At 38.6% G+C, this 15,497-nt stretch overlaps 1 protein-coding gene across 4 annotated transcripts in view; it reads right to left on the bottom strand.

The window, feature by feature from the left end:
* Positions 1 to 15,497, bottom strand: part of LRCH3 (leucine rich repeats and calponin homology domain containing 3) — a 101,012-nt gene that overhangs the window by 25,101 nt on the left and 60,414 nt on the right. For 2 of the 4 annotated variants that reach the window (XM_077826114.1, XM_077826115.1), the window contains exons 9-14: positions 12,835 to 12,983; positions 9,823 to 9,899; positions 5,830 to 5,925; positions 5,303 to 5,354; positions 4,954 to 5,103; positions 3,227 to 3,274 (exon numbers count right to left, since the gene is read on the bottom strand). In XM_077826114.1, the coding sequence (XP_077682240.1) occupies positions 3,227 to 3,274; positions 4,954 to 5,103; positions 5,303 to 5,354; positions 5,830 to 5,925; positions 9,823 to 9,899; positions 12,835 to 12,983 (572 nt within the window). Of the gene's footprint in view, positions 1 to 2,024; positions 2,079 to 3,226; positions 3,275 to 4,953; positions 5,104 to 5,302; positions 5,355 to 5,829; positions 5,926 to 9,822; positions 9,900 to 12,834; positions 12,984 to 15,497 lie in introns of all 4 variants that reach the window. The other 2 variants (XM_077826117.1, XM_077826116.1) reach the window with 2 other exon arrangements.

Below are 15,497 nucleotides of genomic sequence, written 5' to 3'. Positions count from 1 at the left end.
AAGCAAGAGTAATTGTTAGAGTCTCCACTAGAATAAAATTAGGTACTTTCAAATAAAATTTATCTGCAAGTTCAGAAGTGCACAATAATTACTTAGGTCAAATTCACTAAGATCCATATAATCATGCATAGTTTTTTAAAGCACAGAAAATAAAAGTAGTGTTTATTCTTCCCAAGTCCACCTAGACACATTTCAGAAAATAAATATAAAGGAAAGAACAGCTATCAAGAAGTGGGAATGAAGCATGTAATGCTCTCTGCACATCAGTGGAAGAAGTATGGAATGTACAAAAGCTAGCTGTGAAAGAAAAATAAATTTGCATTTCCAATCCCTAAAGTGGGTGAAAGTGACAGATGAAGCCTAACTAGAGTTAAAGTAGTTTTAACTCCAATGACAAACAACTCTTCTGGAGCAGACTGATAACTTGCCCAATAGCAAATATCTATTCTTTTTTAGAAACAGTACTGTTTTATAAATGTACATGCTACATTTTATGAAATTTCCATGGCTCAATGTTTCAATTACTCATTAGAAAAAGTTTTCCTGGTTTATATAATCAAAAGGCATAGGTATGATCATTCTCAGTACAAAACAATCTGCAGAACATGATGAACAGTTCATCAGAACTGGTATTTTCAGGCAAAGAGTACTGGATTATTATAATTTAATAATTCTGCAAAATAGTAAAAGAAACAGAATGGGGAAACCAATTGATTTAAAAAATTCCCTATTAGCCTGCCTGTTACTTGGTGACATATACAGATGTGAACATGAGTGAAGATATTAAAAAAAGTCCACAGTGATGAAAGTCCCATTTCTGAAATCTCCATGTGGTTATGTACAGCATATAAAATATAGTAGATTAATTTAATACCTCACCAATAGAACAACAACATCAAATAGAAAAGATTCCCTACAATATGCCTTATAAATATATTCCAAACACCTGAAGTTCACAAAAACTGAATATCAACAACTGAAGAAAAATAACCTTTTCTGTTTAGTCCCGTCCCCCGCTCCCCGATTATACAAGAATAAGTAAATAAGTAAAATATATTCTACTATCAAGTTTCAATGCTCCTGAGCTGCACTTGATAACCTTGCTGTATGCAGGAAAACTCAGGCAGAGAACTGAAGGATATGTAATAAAAAAATTAATCTGAGGCATGCAGTCATGCAATGGCAGGCAGATCTGATGCATTTTCTGTAGGCGATGAAAGGAGAAAACTACTGCATTAACTCAACTCTTTAGTTACTATGAATCTCTCTAAGGTACTATGAAAGGAATAGCATAAAACATGAATGAAGTAGCTCTATTGTTTAAACTTTTTTAAAACATCAAGAACTGGTGATTTTATACACACTTCCACCCATAAACAGTGAAACAGAAGCAAAGAATAATCTGTGACTTGTGAACTTCCTCTTCTGTTACCATAGTCTATGATGACTAAGACCCTAGATCCAACAAATCAGACAATGATTGGTAGGCAAACAAGATAAGGCAGGAGGACACATCTCCAAGCTTTATATTAATGTTGTGAAACTAAGTGTTACGTAACGTGCAGGTGAGCCAAATAGAAGGATGTACTAAAGTTGGACTGTTAATGAGGTAACACAAGAGACAAAGGAGTGAGGTAATATTTTTATTGGACTAACTTCTGTTGGCGAGAGAGACAAGCTTTTGATTTTACACTGAGCTCTTCTTCAGGTAACAGTGCATTTTAGAAACTGTTCTCCAGCAACAGTTATATCATTACACTCTTATTAAAATGTTTAGCTTTTGCAAACATGGGAAAATTTCAGTGTAATAACACTGGATGTATAGCAGCTGGAAGGCAGTGCAAATGTGAATTCAGTAGTATCAGAGTTCATAACAAAATCACTTTGCAGAGAAGATCATCATGTTTTATGCTATTCAGATTAGCTCTAACAAATCTATCTAATCTGAGTGAATCATAACATCATGCTAACTCTATGTTCTAGATTCTGTCACATAAACAGGCCATTTCGTGCAGGGTTCTTACCACTAACAAGGCACTATCATCAGTGTGCTGAGACCTTCTGGATGGAAAAGGACACTGAGGAGGTGGGAGAGATGGAGGAATGTCAGAAACATACAAACACAATGACATAATATACAAACTCACACAAACATTCTGGAATATGGTGAGTTCCTTTATCTTGATAGCATTTTGGGGCAATTTTGCTATACTGTTTACAACGCAATATAGTATGTGTAACTAAACAATAGAAAATGCATTAATATGTAGTCACATGATCTGTGGATTAGAATGTGTTCGTACCAATTCAAGAACGAATTATTTTATTTTCTGTTGCTGTTCTTTTCCTTACTATGGAATTGCAAGGGAATCCTTAGAAAATATTAAAAATCAGAAGATCAAGTAAGAAAGGAGGAAAAACTATTTAAAACAGTCCAGTTTGCATAATTTTCACATGAAATAGTCAATTGGAAAATGCTTCTCAACTAATTTTCTGCATACTGTAGTCATTACAGCTTCCGATCGAATTAATACTGCCAACTAAAATTATCTTTCAATAGGACAAAAAGCTATTTTATTACTCTGCAGAACTTTGATGTGGAAAAATGAACAAATGCCATTAGATCAGGTCTGCTTTTAAGCCAGGATCTGTGTCAGCACAGTGTGAGACCATTTGAAAAAAAAACCAAAAACTCAAGTATAATTTAGTTATTAGAATTTAGGTAATAAGAAGAGCAAAACCAAAGCTGGTATTATTTACTGGTAACACAAAAAGTTCTGATGCTTCATTTTCAGGGGGTAATTAGTAATCTAATGATAATGAAATATGTAAAGAAACGGAAGAGAAGACACTAGGACAGAAATGACTGTAACACAGAACAAGTAAGTGCTTATGTTAGTACTTCCAATAGAAAGTTAATTAACCTGCCGCACTGCTTCAAGAAGAATCTTAAATGTAACATGAAGTGTATTATATATAAACACGAAAAGCACCCAAAAGCAACACAACAAAACACACAGAGCACAGAGGAATCATACATGAAAAGGAAGGGAAAATATTCCACAATAAGCAACAAAAAGGAGAATTGTCGTTGTTTAGCTCCTGCACAGTTTTCTTTAAACTAATCACTGACGGTTACATCACAAGCAACAAACCGTTTCAACAGAGGGTTCTAAAAATCAGTGATAAAGTCAGCCCACACATTAATACACTTTGCTGCTCTTACCTCACTATCCAGAGGACTTTGCTTCTGAGGACTCTGGGATGCCTTTTGCTGCAGAACAATCAAAGGAATGAGTTAATAGGAGTTGATAGGCAAGCATAAATTAGATAACAGGAATAAAAGAGCAGTATTTAGAGGTGTTTTAAAACACTGGAAGCCTTAATTTTAAATAAAATAGGCACTGAGGAGCTTTCAAGTTTTCACTAAACTTAGTGAATATTCTCAATCTAAAACTTCTACTTCATTTTTAAAACATTTTAATATTCAAGTTATACAAAAAGCCCAAAATATTTTCCCGAACAGGAAGTACTTAGCTGAAGATATCTAATTGCTCATGAACAACAATGTTTTCATTCAGTTCTCTTTAAGTCTAGCAACGATTGTTCTATGAGAGTCAATTGTTTTGGGCACTTGTGTAAGCTCTTTAAACAGTTGTAATGACATGACATTGCTAACAATCATATATGCTACAATTCTGTGGAATTTTAGCACAAAAGCATGGATATGAAATGCATCAAGTCTGAAAGGGAGCGGGGCTGGCATCTTTAACAAAGACAGCTCTTCTCCCAAGTGTTGCAAAGAGTCTGAGCTAAACAAGTTTTAATAGAAACCAGAGTTTTGAACGGTCCACTAAAATCCCTTCCTTAAAGTAGCTTCATACAGTACAAAGACACAAAATGACAATCTTCTTCGCTTGCAGGTCATCCTTAATCATAAAGTATAACTGTAGCATTTTCTTTGTGATAGCTAGAGCTGAATGTGGATCGTAACAGCAGTGGGTTGAGCTAATCACGGACACAAAAATAGATCTAAGGTGCGGAAATTGGTTAGACCACAGTCCCCTCTCATCTGTACAACCACGTCCTCATCTTCCAAATCTCTCCTCAAAGCCTACTTCTTTCTACAATTTCTCCAACAAGGCTAACCTTATCAAATCTAAATTAGTGAGAAAAGTGATGAACATAATGCACCCTCTGTGAAAACAATACATTTCGTAACTGTAAACCTCCCTCTCCTCATTTCCTTAATATCATCTCTCCCTGCATCAAGCTATAGTTAAAACTTAGATTGGAAGTTTCCAGGAGCAGAGACTATTTCTTTGTTCTCTCTGTAAAACACACTTATGGCGTGATATACCAATGTTAAATAATAATTAGAACTCTGTCTCTGTCATGGAGGTCGCAGAAGTCACGGATTCTGTGACCTCCATGATTTCTACAGTGGCCAGCTGCTCAGGTGGCCCTGGGGACAGCCACACCGGCCGCTGCTTGGACAGCCCTGGGCAGCTGGCCCCAGGGACTTCTTGAGCAGCAGCCGGTTCAGCTGGCCCCGGAGCCACCTAAGCAATGGTCCTGGGGACAGCGGGAGCAGCCACAGCTCGGTGGCCTCAGGCAGTGGTCCTAGAGGTGGCTGGAGCAGCGACGGGGATGTGGCCTTCTTGGGGGCAGCCAGAGAGGCTACTGCTCAGCACCCCCTTCCTCCCCCTGCCACCGAGCAGCGGCTCCCCCCAGCACCCCCTAGCTAAGATTTAGTCACGGGTATTTTTAATACAAGTCATGGACAGCTCACAGGCAATAAAGAAAAATTCACAGCCCTGTGACCTGTCCATGACATTTATTAAAAATACCCATGACTAAATGGCAGCCTTAATAATAAGCCACACAATTCAATTTTTGGAGGATCCAGGAAACGTACATATTAGACATCAAGTAAATACTAAAATGACTTACTTTGACAAAGTCAAGCACAGCATCCCTCTGGATCTGTTTCGTCCTCATCCTGTCCTCCTCAGACTGAAGTGCTGCAAGCTGGGCTTCTCTCCGAGTGCGCTCCACTACGTGCTCTCGCCTTCGGTGAAGTTCAGCATCTGTATGAGAGATCTGGAACAAAATAATTATCCACTGCATAACAAAAGAAATGCATTAAGCTGCAAGACTGAAGATAGGTGCAAAGGGAGCAGTGGGGAGATTACAGAGCTGCAACACATGTTTCTGTGGATCAACTGGGTAAAAGCAAGTTAGTTTGTCATAAAAGAGAAACACACTCAAAAGAATAAAGCAAAGGTGTACAGTGTATTACCTGATTGTGGTTGCTGGACAGAGACAGAAGGTAAGATGAATCAGCTGGGGCTCTGATAAACAAAAAGACAGCCATACAGAGAATAAGTAAACTTCTCTCATTAAATTAAATCATTCTTCACACACCAACGGTCAACAATGATAAGACATCCTAATCAACACTGGATAAATAACTATGTTTTGTAAATTAACACACAAGTTGTTAAATCCAACTGCAGCAATAATGATCCAATATCTAATAATTTCTTATTATATCACAGACAATGGACAGTAGTTTGTGTCACAGTTCCAGTGCAAAACCAAAGTCCTTTTACAGCTGAAAGTGTATTGACAATAGTGTGAAATTTGGCTTATCTCAGAACTATATTTAGAACTTAATAACCATTATCTGACAGCTTTCAGTAAGTTACTTATTTAACTGTCTTTAAGACCTTTTTAGTTCAACCCCATATCAAGAAGCAATTATCAGGCCTATTATTGAGGAGACACTTGATTTTAAAACAGAAATCACATGCTTCTTTTCACTACCTCTCTGCCTTGTCCACATAACTCCTTTGTCCTTGGTGTCGCTCTCTGTCCTGCATCAAGCTTAGTGTTTCTGGTCTTCGTAATTCATCAGTATCCCTGAAAGTAAACACAGATTGGGAGGTTGGTTACTGATGCATAGAAATGGCAAACAAATGTAACTTTTTTTCTAATTATCAGCTGCTTATAAAAGTAAATGACTAAACAGGTAACTTCCGATAACATTCAAGACTAAATTTAAAGATGACCAAAGCAAGGAAGTTCAGATTTAAGGCTAGGCTAACAACTGTTGTAATATAAATATTAAAGCACTCTAGTAATATCATTATTGAGTGCAGCGATTTTAAAAGGTGCAAAAAGACGGAATTTCTGTTTTAACGCTGACTTCTTGGGTTTTGGAGTGTAGCTAACTCTGGGAAGAGCATTAGTTAAAAAAAAGTCAGTGAGGAACTTCATTATTCTCTCTCACACTTTTAGAACAAATCTGCTCAGTTCCTTGATCAAAAGATTACTTTTTAACAGTCAGTGTTGCAAACTCCATCTGAGTCCTTTCTGTCTCATATACAAACACAGAAACAGACATCTGTAAAGACCTTAGCTAATAATTTGTTTGTTTGTAAGTGGGGGAGAACAGAACACAACTTGAAACAAATCAATTAAATTAAGTGTCCAGTAACAGTGTCAGTAACAAAAGAAGGTATACGCAAAAAGCATCTGAGTTTTCACTATGAATTGTTCTCTGGTTTAAAACATAAGGCAAAATATTTTTTAAAACAGGCACTTAAGTAATATACGCAAGACATACCTCCTCAGGTACAAACAAAACTGAGCACGCAAAATATGCAGTTGCATGGGCAAAACAGGTAACTGCATTCAAATGGGTAACTGTACATGTTCCACAAGGATGTATTTTGTGTACACAACTTAAGATGCCTATTTTTAAAATTAAGCTCTATATGTAGGATACTATACGTGATGCACCCATTACTGTGTTGGCTGGCAGGAAGAGCACTGTGTCAAGCGAGCAACAAAACGCAAACTCCATATGCAGATCTAAGTAGCACATAGCACTGCTGAATCAGGAACTTTTTACAGACTGCACGCTTGTGCAAGCTGTATTTAACTAGCTACTCTTAAGATGAAGTCTGAATTACGTCTAGCTTTACAAGGGCTTTAATGGCTCCAGTGTGCTTGGGGGGGGGAAGCTTCTTGCCAAGGCATTTACAGAAAATTGTTGTGGGAGCTTACGTGGTTGGCACAAGCAAAATATTCCAGTACTATGAACTTCATTATACAAAAAAAAAATATTGATGAATTTTGCATGGTGATTTTTCCTTAATTTTGGAAGCAACAACAATATGGTCTGTTTTTTTAGTATCTTATTAAGAATTCTATTTCACAGCAGTGTAATAAGCATGTGCTGTAATTTAGTTAGATGCTGGATTACAAGCCTCTGCTTAAAAATCGGCTGCCGCCCCGAGTTAAACTTTGAAATCATCTGAACCCTATTGAACTATATAATTTCCTTTATTGTCATTGCAGACTGCCAAGATTTGTATACGTAAATAGAAGGTCTCTCCTGTCTAACTAGACTTGTCTTGTCCTATTTTCTTCAGCTGTGTCATGCAGTCCAATGTTTGTGAAGTCTCATAAGTTATTTCCATGTAAAACACAAATCAAAAGGCGGGTAAAAAGAGTCTTTCAGACCAAGTCATCGTTTGTGGAGAAGATGGCAGGCTGCTCTATTATTCAGAGTTTACTGGTGGACACTACAGGGTGAGGAATGCTGACACATGCTGAATTAGTTACCATCTATGATGTCAGTACAGCTGACACACTAATTGAACATGCACACTAACCGCATGAATCAAAATTCCTTAGAAAAATCTATGAAGGGTAGTTGCTTCCCATGTACATTAACAGCTTTTGAAAAAAAATCTCGTTCTTAGTTTCAGTTTCCCTATAATAGCCAGAAGAGATAGGTCCAATTTAAGGGACTTGCCAATTCCATTTCAAAAATTTGCTTCTAGTTAGGGCATACAGAGTGAAGTATCCAAAACCAGTGTGTGTCTTACTCAGAGTTTCTCAAATGCGGCCACCAGGGGCTTCTCTTGTGGCCATTGCCTCCTGGGTGAGGGGTTACCCTTCCCCAGGGCACCAGCAGGGGCTGGTCTACGTCCCCTTCTGGAGCCACAAACACCGTAGGAGCAGGCGGCCAGCATGAGTTTCCCACCTTCCTGGTGGGGCTCAGGCTTCAGGCTTAAGCCCTGGGATGGTGGGCGACAGGCTCTGGCCATACAGCAACAGGCTCCATCCCCCAGCTGCAGGAATCCAGGCTCACCCCCCACACATCGCCCTCTGGCCCCCGCTGCCTCCTCCAGTCCCTATCTGTGCACCAGGGCCCCAGGCTCCTGCCCTGGGCTCACCTCCCCCATCTCCTTTGACCCCCCCCCCACCTCCCCATCCAGGGCTTCATTTGTCCCCCAGCTTGCCAGGGCTGAGTAAGTACGTCTAAAAAAAGAGCAACCAAAAAAAAAAAAAAAAAGGCAAAACATGCAAAGCACCTTATTTGTGTTTCTGTTCTGTTTAGGTCCAGTAAAGAATAGGTAACTGTACATTATTTTTAATTATGGAGTCTGCAAAAAAAACTACATAAATTACAAATGATTTGGACACATGTATGTGCATATTTATTTGTTTTTTCTAAAGTTAATTAAGTATTTTAGGAAACACTGTCAGAGCAGCCACCAGAAAAAGTTCGTGGCCGCACTCTGATGCCACCCAAAAGTTTGTTGTGAGACCCCCTGCTCTAATATTACTATATATAGCCAAAACGATTTTTATCCTGCAAGTCAAAAAACAAAACCAACAACTTTCTGCTCAGTCCCTGCATACCCAGTTTTAACCAAAAGCAAAAACCGCTCAGTGACCTATCAAAACTGACAGAACCTTAACTTCAACTGCATTAATGAGGCACTATAAATACACTGAATTATATCTCCTCTCCTTCTGCTCTTGTCTCTGGGCATCCTTCCATTTGACTCCCTAAACCTGAAATACTCTTTATCCTGCCCACCATGTTACCATCCTCACCAACTCTCAGTTTAACACACACTTCTTCCACAACTAGTATAAACCTTACTATTCCAAACGTGACTATCCAAAAAATTCTGTGTAACCCTCAAGAAGCTTGCGTTATTAATTCATTCCAAACAAACATATGATTTTATTGATGTAATCCTTGCTTTCCTTTCCTTCTAATCTCCCTTCCTCCATGGCATTTGAGATTTTGTCTATACTAGCAAAGTGCACTTGTTTCATTTAAAAACTGATCTAACTAAACCATGGAAATGCCTCATATAGATTCACTTAAACCATTTTAATCCTTGCTTATACTGATTTATTTTAAATTCAGAATTTATATAGATTTAGCTTGCATTGATAAATTGCCAATTTAAGCTAAAAATTGATATTAGCATGAGTTAAACCAGTTTAAATGTATTGGAATTTAAGCAGATAGATTTTTAAGTCACTTTAGTTAAACCTGTGAACTTTTGTACTCTAGGCAATATTTTTGTCACCTTACCACATCATTCCTCATTTTAACTAGACTGTAAGTTCCTGGGAGTGGAACAATATCCCGTTTGTAAAGTGTTGCACATTTCTGACTAGGTAGTAGAAAACTGCATCCACTGTTCAATGTCACTCAATGCAATCTGTAATGTCACTTTCAGCTACAATTTCCCCAATCTACAGTATTTTAGCAAGAGAAATGTATGCTCTTCTGCCAATCTGGCCCACTTATGAAAAGAGGAGAAATGTTTATGCAGGCATAAATATCAGCCACAACTTCAGAGTGAAATCATGTGTTGGTTTCGAATTATCATGTAGATCGTAAATATTTCAGAGTAGGGCACCTATCTTACACATCTATAAAGTATCATGGATGCCACCGGCACTATCATGAATAAAGGCACTTTCATCAGGTTCTTCTACCTATTTTGATGCAAGTATCGTCTTGTATCTTCTGTTCTCTGAAAATCTCTGATGGGTACTGGCTTTACTGGTGAGCCCTAAGCAAAACAAAACAGAAGACGATGAAGTTAGTAATGTATCCAGAATGCTGTATGTGCAAGTCTATGAATTTCTATTGTACCAAACTAGGTGTAGGTTCCATCAATTTGTCTAGATCCAAATGTGTGATTACTGGTCATTAAGATGTCTGACAAAGAAACAAAATAAAACACAACCCATGGAAGATATTGGAAATGATGCAGAATCATTTTTGTACCTTGCATATAATTCATTGAAAGTTGAACTTCAAAATTAAGCATACCTGTTGATAAATTATAGTATAAAAACAGAACCAGCAGGCTATGTGGATGTATAAAACAACTAATGTAACTTATAAGTTGTATGGTGTTGGAGACCAAAGTACACATCTACAGTTTTAGCATACTCTATTCCAGGCTCTTTCAGACAATAAGATTCAACAGCTGGTGTTCTGTGATGATACCATATAGACAAACCAGAGAGACAGGAAGGAAAATGTTAGGAAAAAGTCAGAGGAGCTGAATGAAAACACTGGCTGTTCAGTTTTGGATATTAAGTCAGTCATCCTTTTGGGAGCAGGAGTATATTGCCCTTGTTGGTCAGTTTTATAAAACTCATCTCAAAATCCATCGGTATTGCCAAATACAGGTATTCAGGGCTAACTTGTTAGTACTAATTCACATACAGATGAATCATAGATTCATAGAAATGTAGGCCTGGAAGGGTCCTCAAGAGATCATATAGTTCCTCCCCCTACCTGGCCCCCTCACTGAGGGAAGATCAAGTATACACAGAAGTGGGCACTGATATACTGAATATAGTTATCTACCCCTTAAAATAGATTAAACCCACTAAAGTGAGATCCTAAAATGTTTTTGGTTGCTTTACCGTTAGAATTAAAAATAAATAGGTGAGCTTTATAAATTAAAATGGTACTCATGTTAGTTTATCTCTAGGATGAACCAATGCATTTTCACTATTAATTTTTAAGAGGTTGTTTAATTTTGTAGAAAAGTTTATTTTGTATCACTAATCTCGCTCCATAAAATTCACTTCTCAACGAACATTTCAAACGGTACACTGTCCCCTTGACTTGATATTGTGTTTGTGGCACTTGCAGAATCAATATATTGTCAATGGAAATCTGGGTCACTGCAGATTTCACTAATGTAAGTAGGGGAATGACAAAGTGGACAAAAATAAGGACACAATTTAGGACTCCTAAAGAGATACTGACAAAATAAAATAAAGGAAATTAAGAAAGATCTTTACCTCCTCAAAGCATTAAAACAACTTATGAAGGAATAGATACATTTTAATTTGAGCACAATGTGTATTGCTTAAGTGCTTCAAGCAAGGTAAAAGATTATCTGAAACAGGTTGCTTATGCAGTATGTAAGATTACCTTTGTGCTGAGACTCCTTTACACCTACACACAGGGGGATGAATTTAGATTAGCATGACATAGAGAAGGAAATATCACATTGCTTAATGCTTCCTGAATTTAATTTTTGTTTTGTCCAGAACCTTTACAATTTTCCACTTCCTTGTGTCCAGACGGTCACAGCAGGGATCAGTTTCTCTTGCCTTATGTATAACAGTAGATGTGATAACCAAAACAAAGGTGTTTTCCAGTTGCAGGGAGTCATACAGTTTTAAAGAAACAATCATGGAATTTTGGTCAAGTGCACACTAATCTATATTCGATCACAAGGTACTAAAATTAATCAAGGTCTCAAGACAATTGCATCGTAACTGTGTCGGAGTGATCACCCCTCCCCTCAATGCTATCATTAGGAACTGGAAAAAGAGCAGTAAAAGCAGCAAATAGTAACAAATGATACTTCAAAATACGTAGCAAATTAGGGGAAAGCAAATAAGAACCACTTCGACCCATTCTGGTGAAATGAGTGCTTGTGGTCTGACCCACAATGCAACTTAAAATGCTACTGCTGGACTAGTGAGATCGCTCAGATTTCTGAAGTGTGCCATTCCAGCTCAAATACCACAGACTGCCTTTAAAACAGCAGGCCACTCAAGGATAGAAACAAAAAGTACATTGTTCAGGTTTGTCTGCAATGACGACAAAGAATATGGTTTTTAAGACAAAAAAAAAGCTATAACCTAAGGATGCTTAGTTTTTAGCCATTTGTAATCAATTCTCCTAACAGGTTTTTAACAAACTTTAATTAGCCCTATTTATTGCCCATTTACTGTATCCTGGGATTGACCTCATAAAAATACTGTGTCACACAGTTAAACACGGAATTTTTGCTCAAAACTTTGTGGATATGCATTCCCAGTTTGTATCCCTGGTTATTTTACAGAGCATTACTCAAGATGTTAACATGGAGCAAGCCATCATCTATTACAAAATATCAGACTTTATAGCAAATCCTCTTTTTCATTTAAAATCTGCAATTACAAGGGATGCCCAGTCTGGTAAATGTATTGGCATTTAATTTACAATCCATAGGAAAGCCCCACCAAATTAACATAGCTGAAAGATCCCTATAATAAGTCCTTGTGCTGGCAGAGAGCAAGCATTTGCTATGTTTTGACCTCAAACAAGACAGCATTTACTAGGTATTACCAAATGAAGGAGACATGAGTGGTTGCCTGGGTGCAAGCATGTATGGGAAGCATCAACTTTAATATTTTCTGAGGGAAGGGTTCCTTTGGGAACCCCATTTACTCCCCCCACATCCTGCAGGAATTTTGCCTTTGAACAGAACTCAATACAGCTGCCCGTAGAACCATTCTGAGTGTCTGAGCCAAGTGTAGTTTGTAGCAGCTCAGGACTCAAACTCAGATCCTCCACAAGGCAAAGCTTGTTGCTCCAAGCCAGCTGTCACATTGTGTACCAAAGTAAACCTCTACAGACAAGAAATATTAACACCATCACAAAGACTTTCATTGGTATATGAACTTAACTAATTTAAATAAAAGCACCACCTCATGAGAGATTCGCCGTTGTTCAATATATGCCATGAATTGTGAGCTGAGGCTCTCTGACTCCATGCACTTGGGTTGCCTCACCTCTTCCTCTTCCTCTTCAGTGGCACAGCTATCAATATAGTCAATCTGATCCAGATCATGTTCCACTAGACACACATACACAAAGGAAACACCCAAAATTAGATGACCAGTGGTAGAAAAAACATAGCAGCAGTCTCAGCAACTAATGTCTGATTTCACTTTTCCTCCACCTGGGAAAGCTTAAGCTGACATCTTTTGAGTTATGCCTGGTTCACTAATATTTGTTAAATGTCAGATTTTGAAATAATCTTAAACAGATTTAAAATCAATGAGGAAAAATATTCCAAATGTAACAATTTAAAAGATATGATTATATGTAGTTTCTTAATTATTGCAAAAACAATGTCATACTTCCCAATTCATTGTTAACAAAGGCCATTGGCTACAATTTTTACTTCTGTATCATGGACATATCTGAGAAGCAAGCAATTACTATCAATTTACAACCAAATAAACATATCATTAGAGTATACTGATTAATTTATCTAGGCTCCACTTAGCTGCATACTTCCTCATTAATAAAGGCAGCTGAGGAGAGCCTAGGTAAACACTTGCGCAATATGAAATGTCAGACTCTAGACAGAGTCTGATGACAATAAAACAGAGAATAGCGTGACCAAGTTAATTGCATGAGGTTGCTTTAAATATGAAAAAGGTATGTGGTAAAGAAACAGACAACAAAGAAAGCAATACAAAAAAAAACTCAGGCTACAGACATTTTATTAACCAAAGAGGAAGGAAGGAATTAAAATCAGGGAACCACTGAAATTAAATGAGTATGAAGCACAGGGTACAGTTCTGCTCTCATTTCTGCCCATGGCCATGTTGCTATCTGGGGCATTTTTTATTCATCACTGCTTTTGTAGGTTTCTGCCCACGGATTTCAAGTGTCATGACATTAAACAAACAGCCTAGTGAAAAGCACTGTGCTAACAGATCGGACATCCAGAGTCAAAAATACCCTGAGGACTTCCATCTCCCTTCCTCCCCGCCACCCTTCCACACTAGGTCTTCATGTCCCACACTTCATCATCTCTTATCAGAAAGCTCGTGTTAGCACAGATGAAGACGACATGGGGAAAGAGAGGTGATTAAGAGGGGGGTCTAGATGCAGGTGTTTTGAAAAGGATATCACTCAGGATGAAATGGCAGGCACTAGTTCAACTCAGATTACCTACTTCAAACATTATTGCTTCCTTGTTTTTAAAATCTTGCAAAAACTTGCTCCTGCCTTTCCCCCGTATATTATCACTCTCTATTCCCCATTCCTCCATGTCTAGAACAGGCCTCCTTTGCCTCACCACACAATCTGGCTACTGTAAGTGCTAGAACCATCTCCTCTGAAACTCCAGCCATCCAAAACAGCTTCCCTGGATCTTTCTGCCTCATTGAATCTCCACCTCATTTAAAATCTTAAGTGAAAACCTCTTTTCTCCCTTAGCTATTTAAATTTAATTTATCTCACTCTCCATTAATATTATTTAACAGCTGTGTTAACTCTAAAGCATTATGAAAGACCATGTGTGTGAAAAACCAGTTAACAAGAAGTTGATACCATAAGCAGGGCTGGTAGCACTGTTTGGTACTAAGGCTGCGAGACGCTTCCTATGTAAGATCTGTTTTCAGTTGTTCATAACTTTGCCAAACTGTCTTTACTGAAATTTTGCATGCTGGGTGTCTACCACAGGGGGAAGAAAATTAATTTTCAGACAAAATGGCTCAGCCGTTTATGAGAATGAGGCTAGGGAAAAATATATTGCAGTAGAAGGAAGAGATTAGAACAAGGACCTGGTGGAGAGAGGGAAGAGACTGAGACTAGTGATGGAGAACTGGGGTGGGAAGACTGGGACTGGCTGGGAAAGGAGATTGGGACTGGGAGAAGACTGAGATCAGATGAGGAGCTTGGGGAGGAAGACTGGGACTGAGAACCAGTGGGGTGGGGGGAGACATCTGATGTGGAGCCAAGGTGGTGGTGGTGAACTGGGAATGACTGAGAGAGAGACTGGGACAAGAAACTGGGGGAAACACAGAATAGAAGAGGAACCTAAGGAGGGAGAATGAGCTGGGGAATATGGGTGAAGAGATATTCTTGGAGGCCAAGATGGAAGAGAGAGAGAATTCAGAGAAGAGAAAAGGAGCCCAGGATTACCAAGTCTGAGGAGTGGCAACTAACTGAGTAGACAAAGAGAATAGAACCGGCACTAGAAGCCAGGGGTGGAGAAGAGACAGGCCTGTGATAGGCACGGGTTGGAGGGGAGACAGCAGAAGGAGTCATACTGGGAGAGGGGGGCCGGTGAGACACAGAAGGCTCTGTGCCCGCTAGAGAACACTCCCCTCCAGAGCCTGGAATGGAACCCAAGATTCTTGAGTCTCACCATTCCTCTGCTGTTAGCAAATAGCTGTGAAAACCACCGACAAAGTGTCCCATCCCCCTCTAGTGCTGGTCCTCACAGAGGATGACAACCTCCTACAGTTATCAGTTACTCTGTCAGCTCAAGTGGCAGAGGTCTGTGCTCCAGATCTAAAGATTCCAATCCTGCAGATGACTCATGAGTGTGTCAATATCATGCAAAAAGCAG

The sequence above is a fragment of the Eretmochelys imbricata genome, chromosome 9 (assembly GCF_965152235.1).
Source record: "Eretmochelys imbricata isolate rEreImb1 chromosome 9, rEreImb1.hap1, whole genome shotgun sequence".
NCBI classification, from domain to species: Eukaryota; Metazoa; Chordata; order Testudines; family Cheloniidae; genus Eretmochelys; species Eretmochelys imbricata.
The sequence above is the reverse complement of the archived record's forward strand: the minus strand, read 5'-3'. Positions and strand labels throughout refer to the sequence as shown.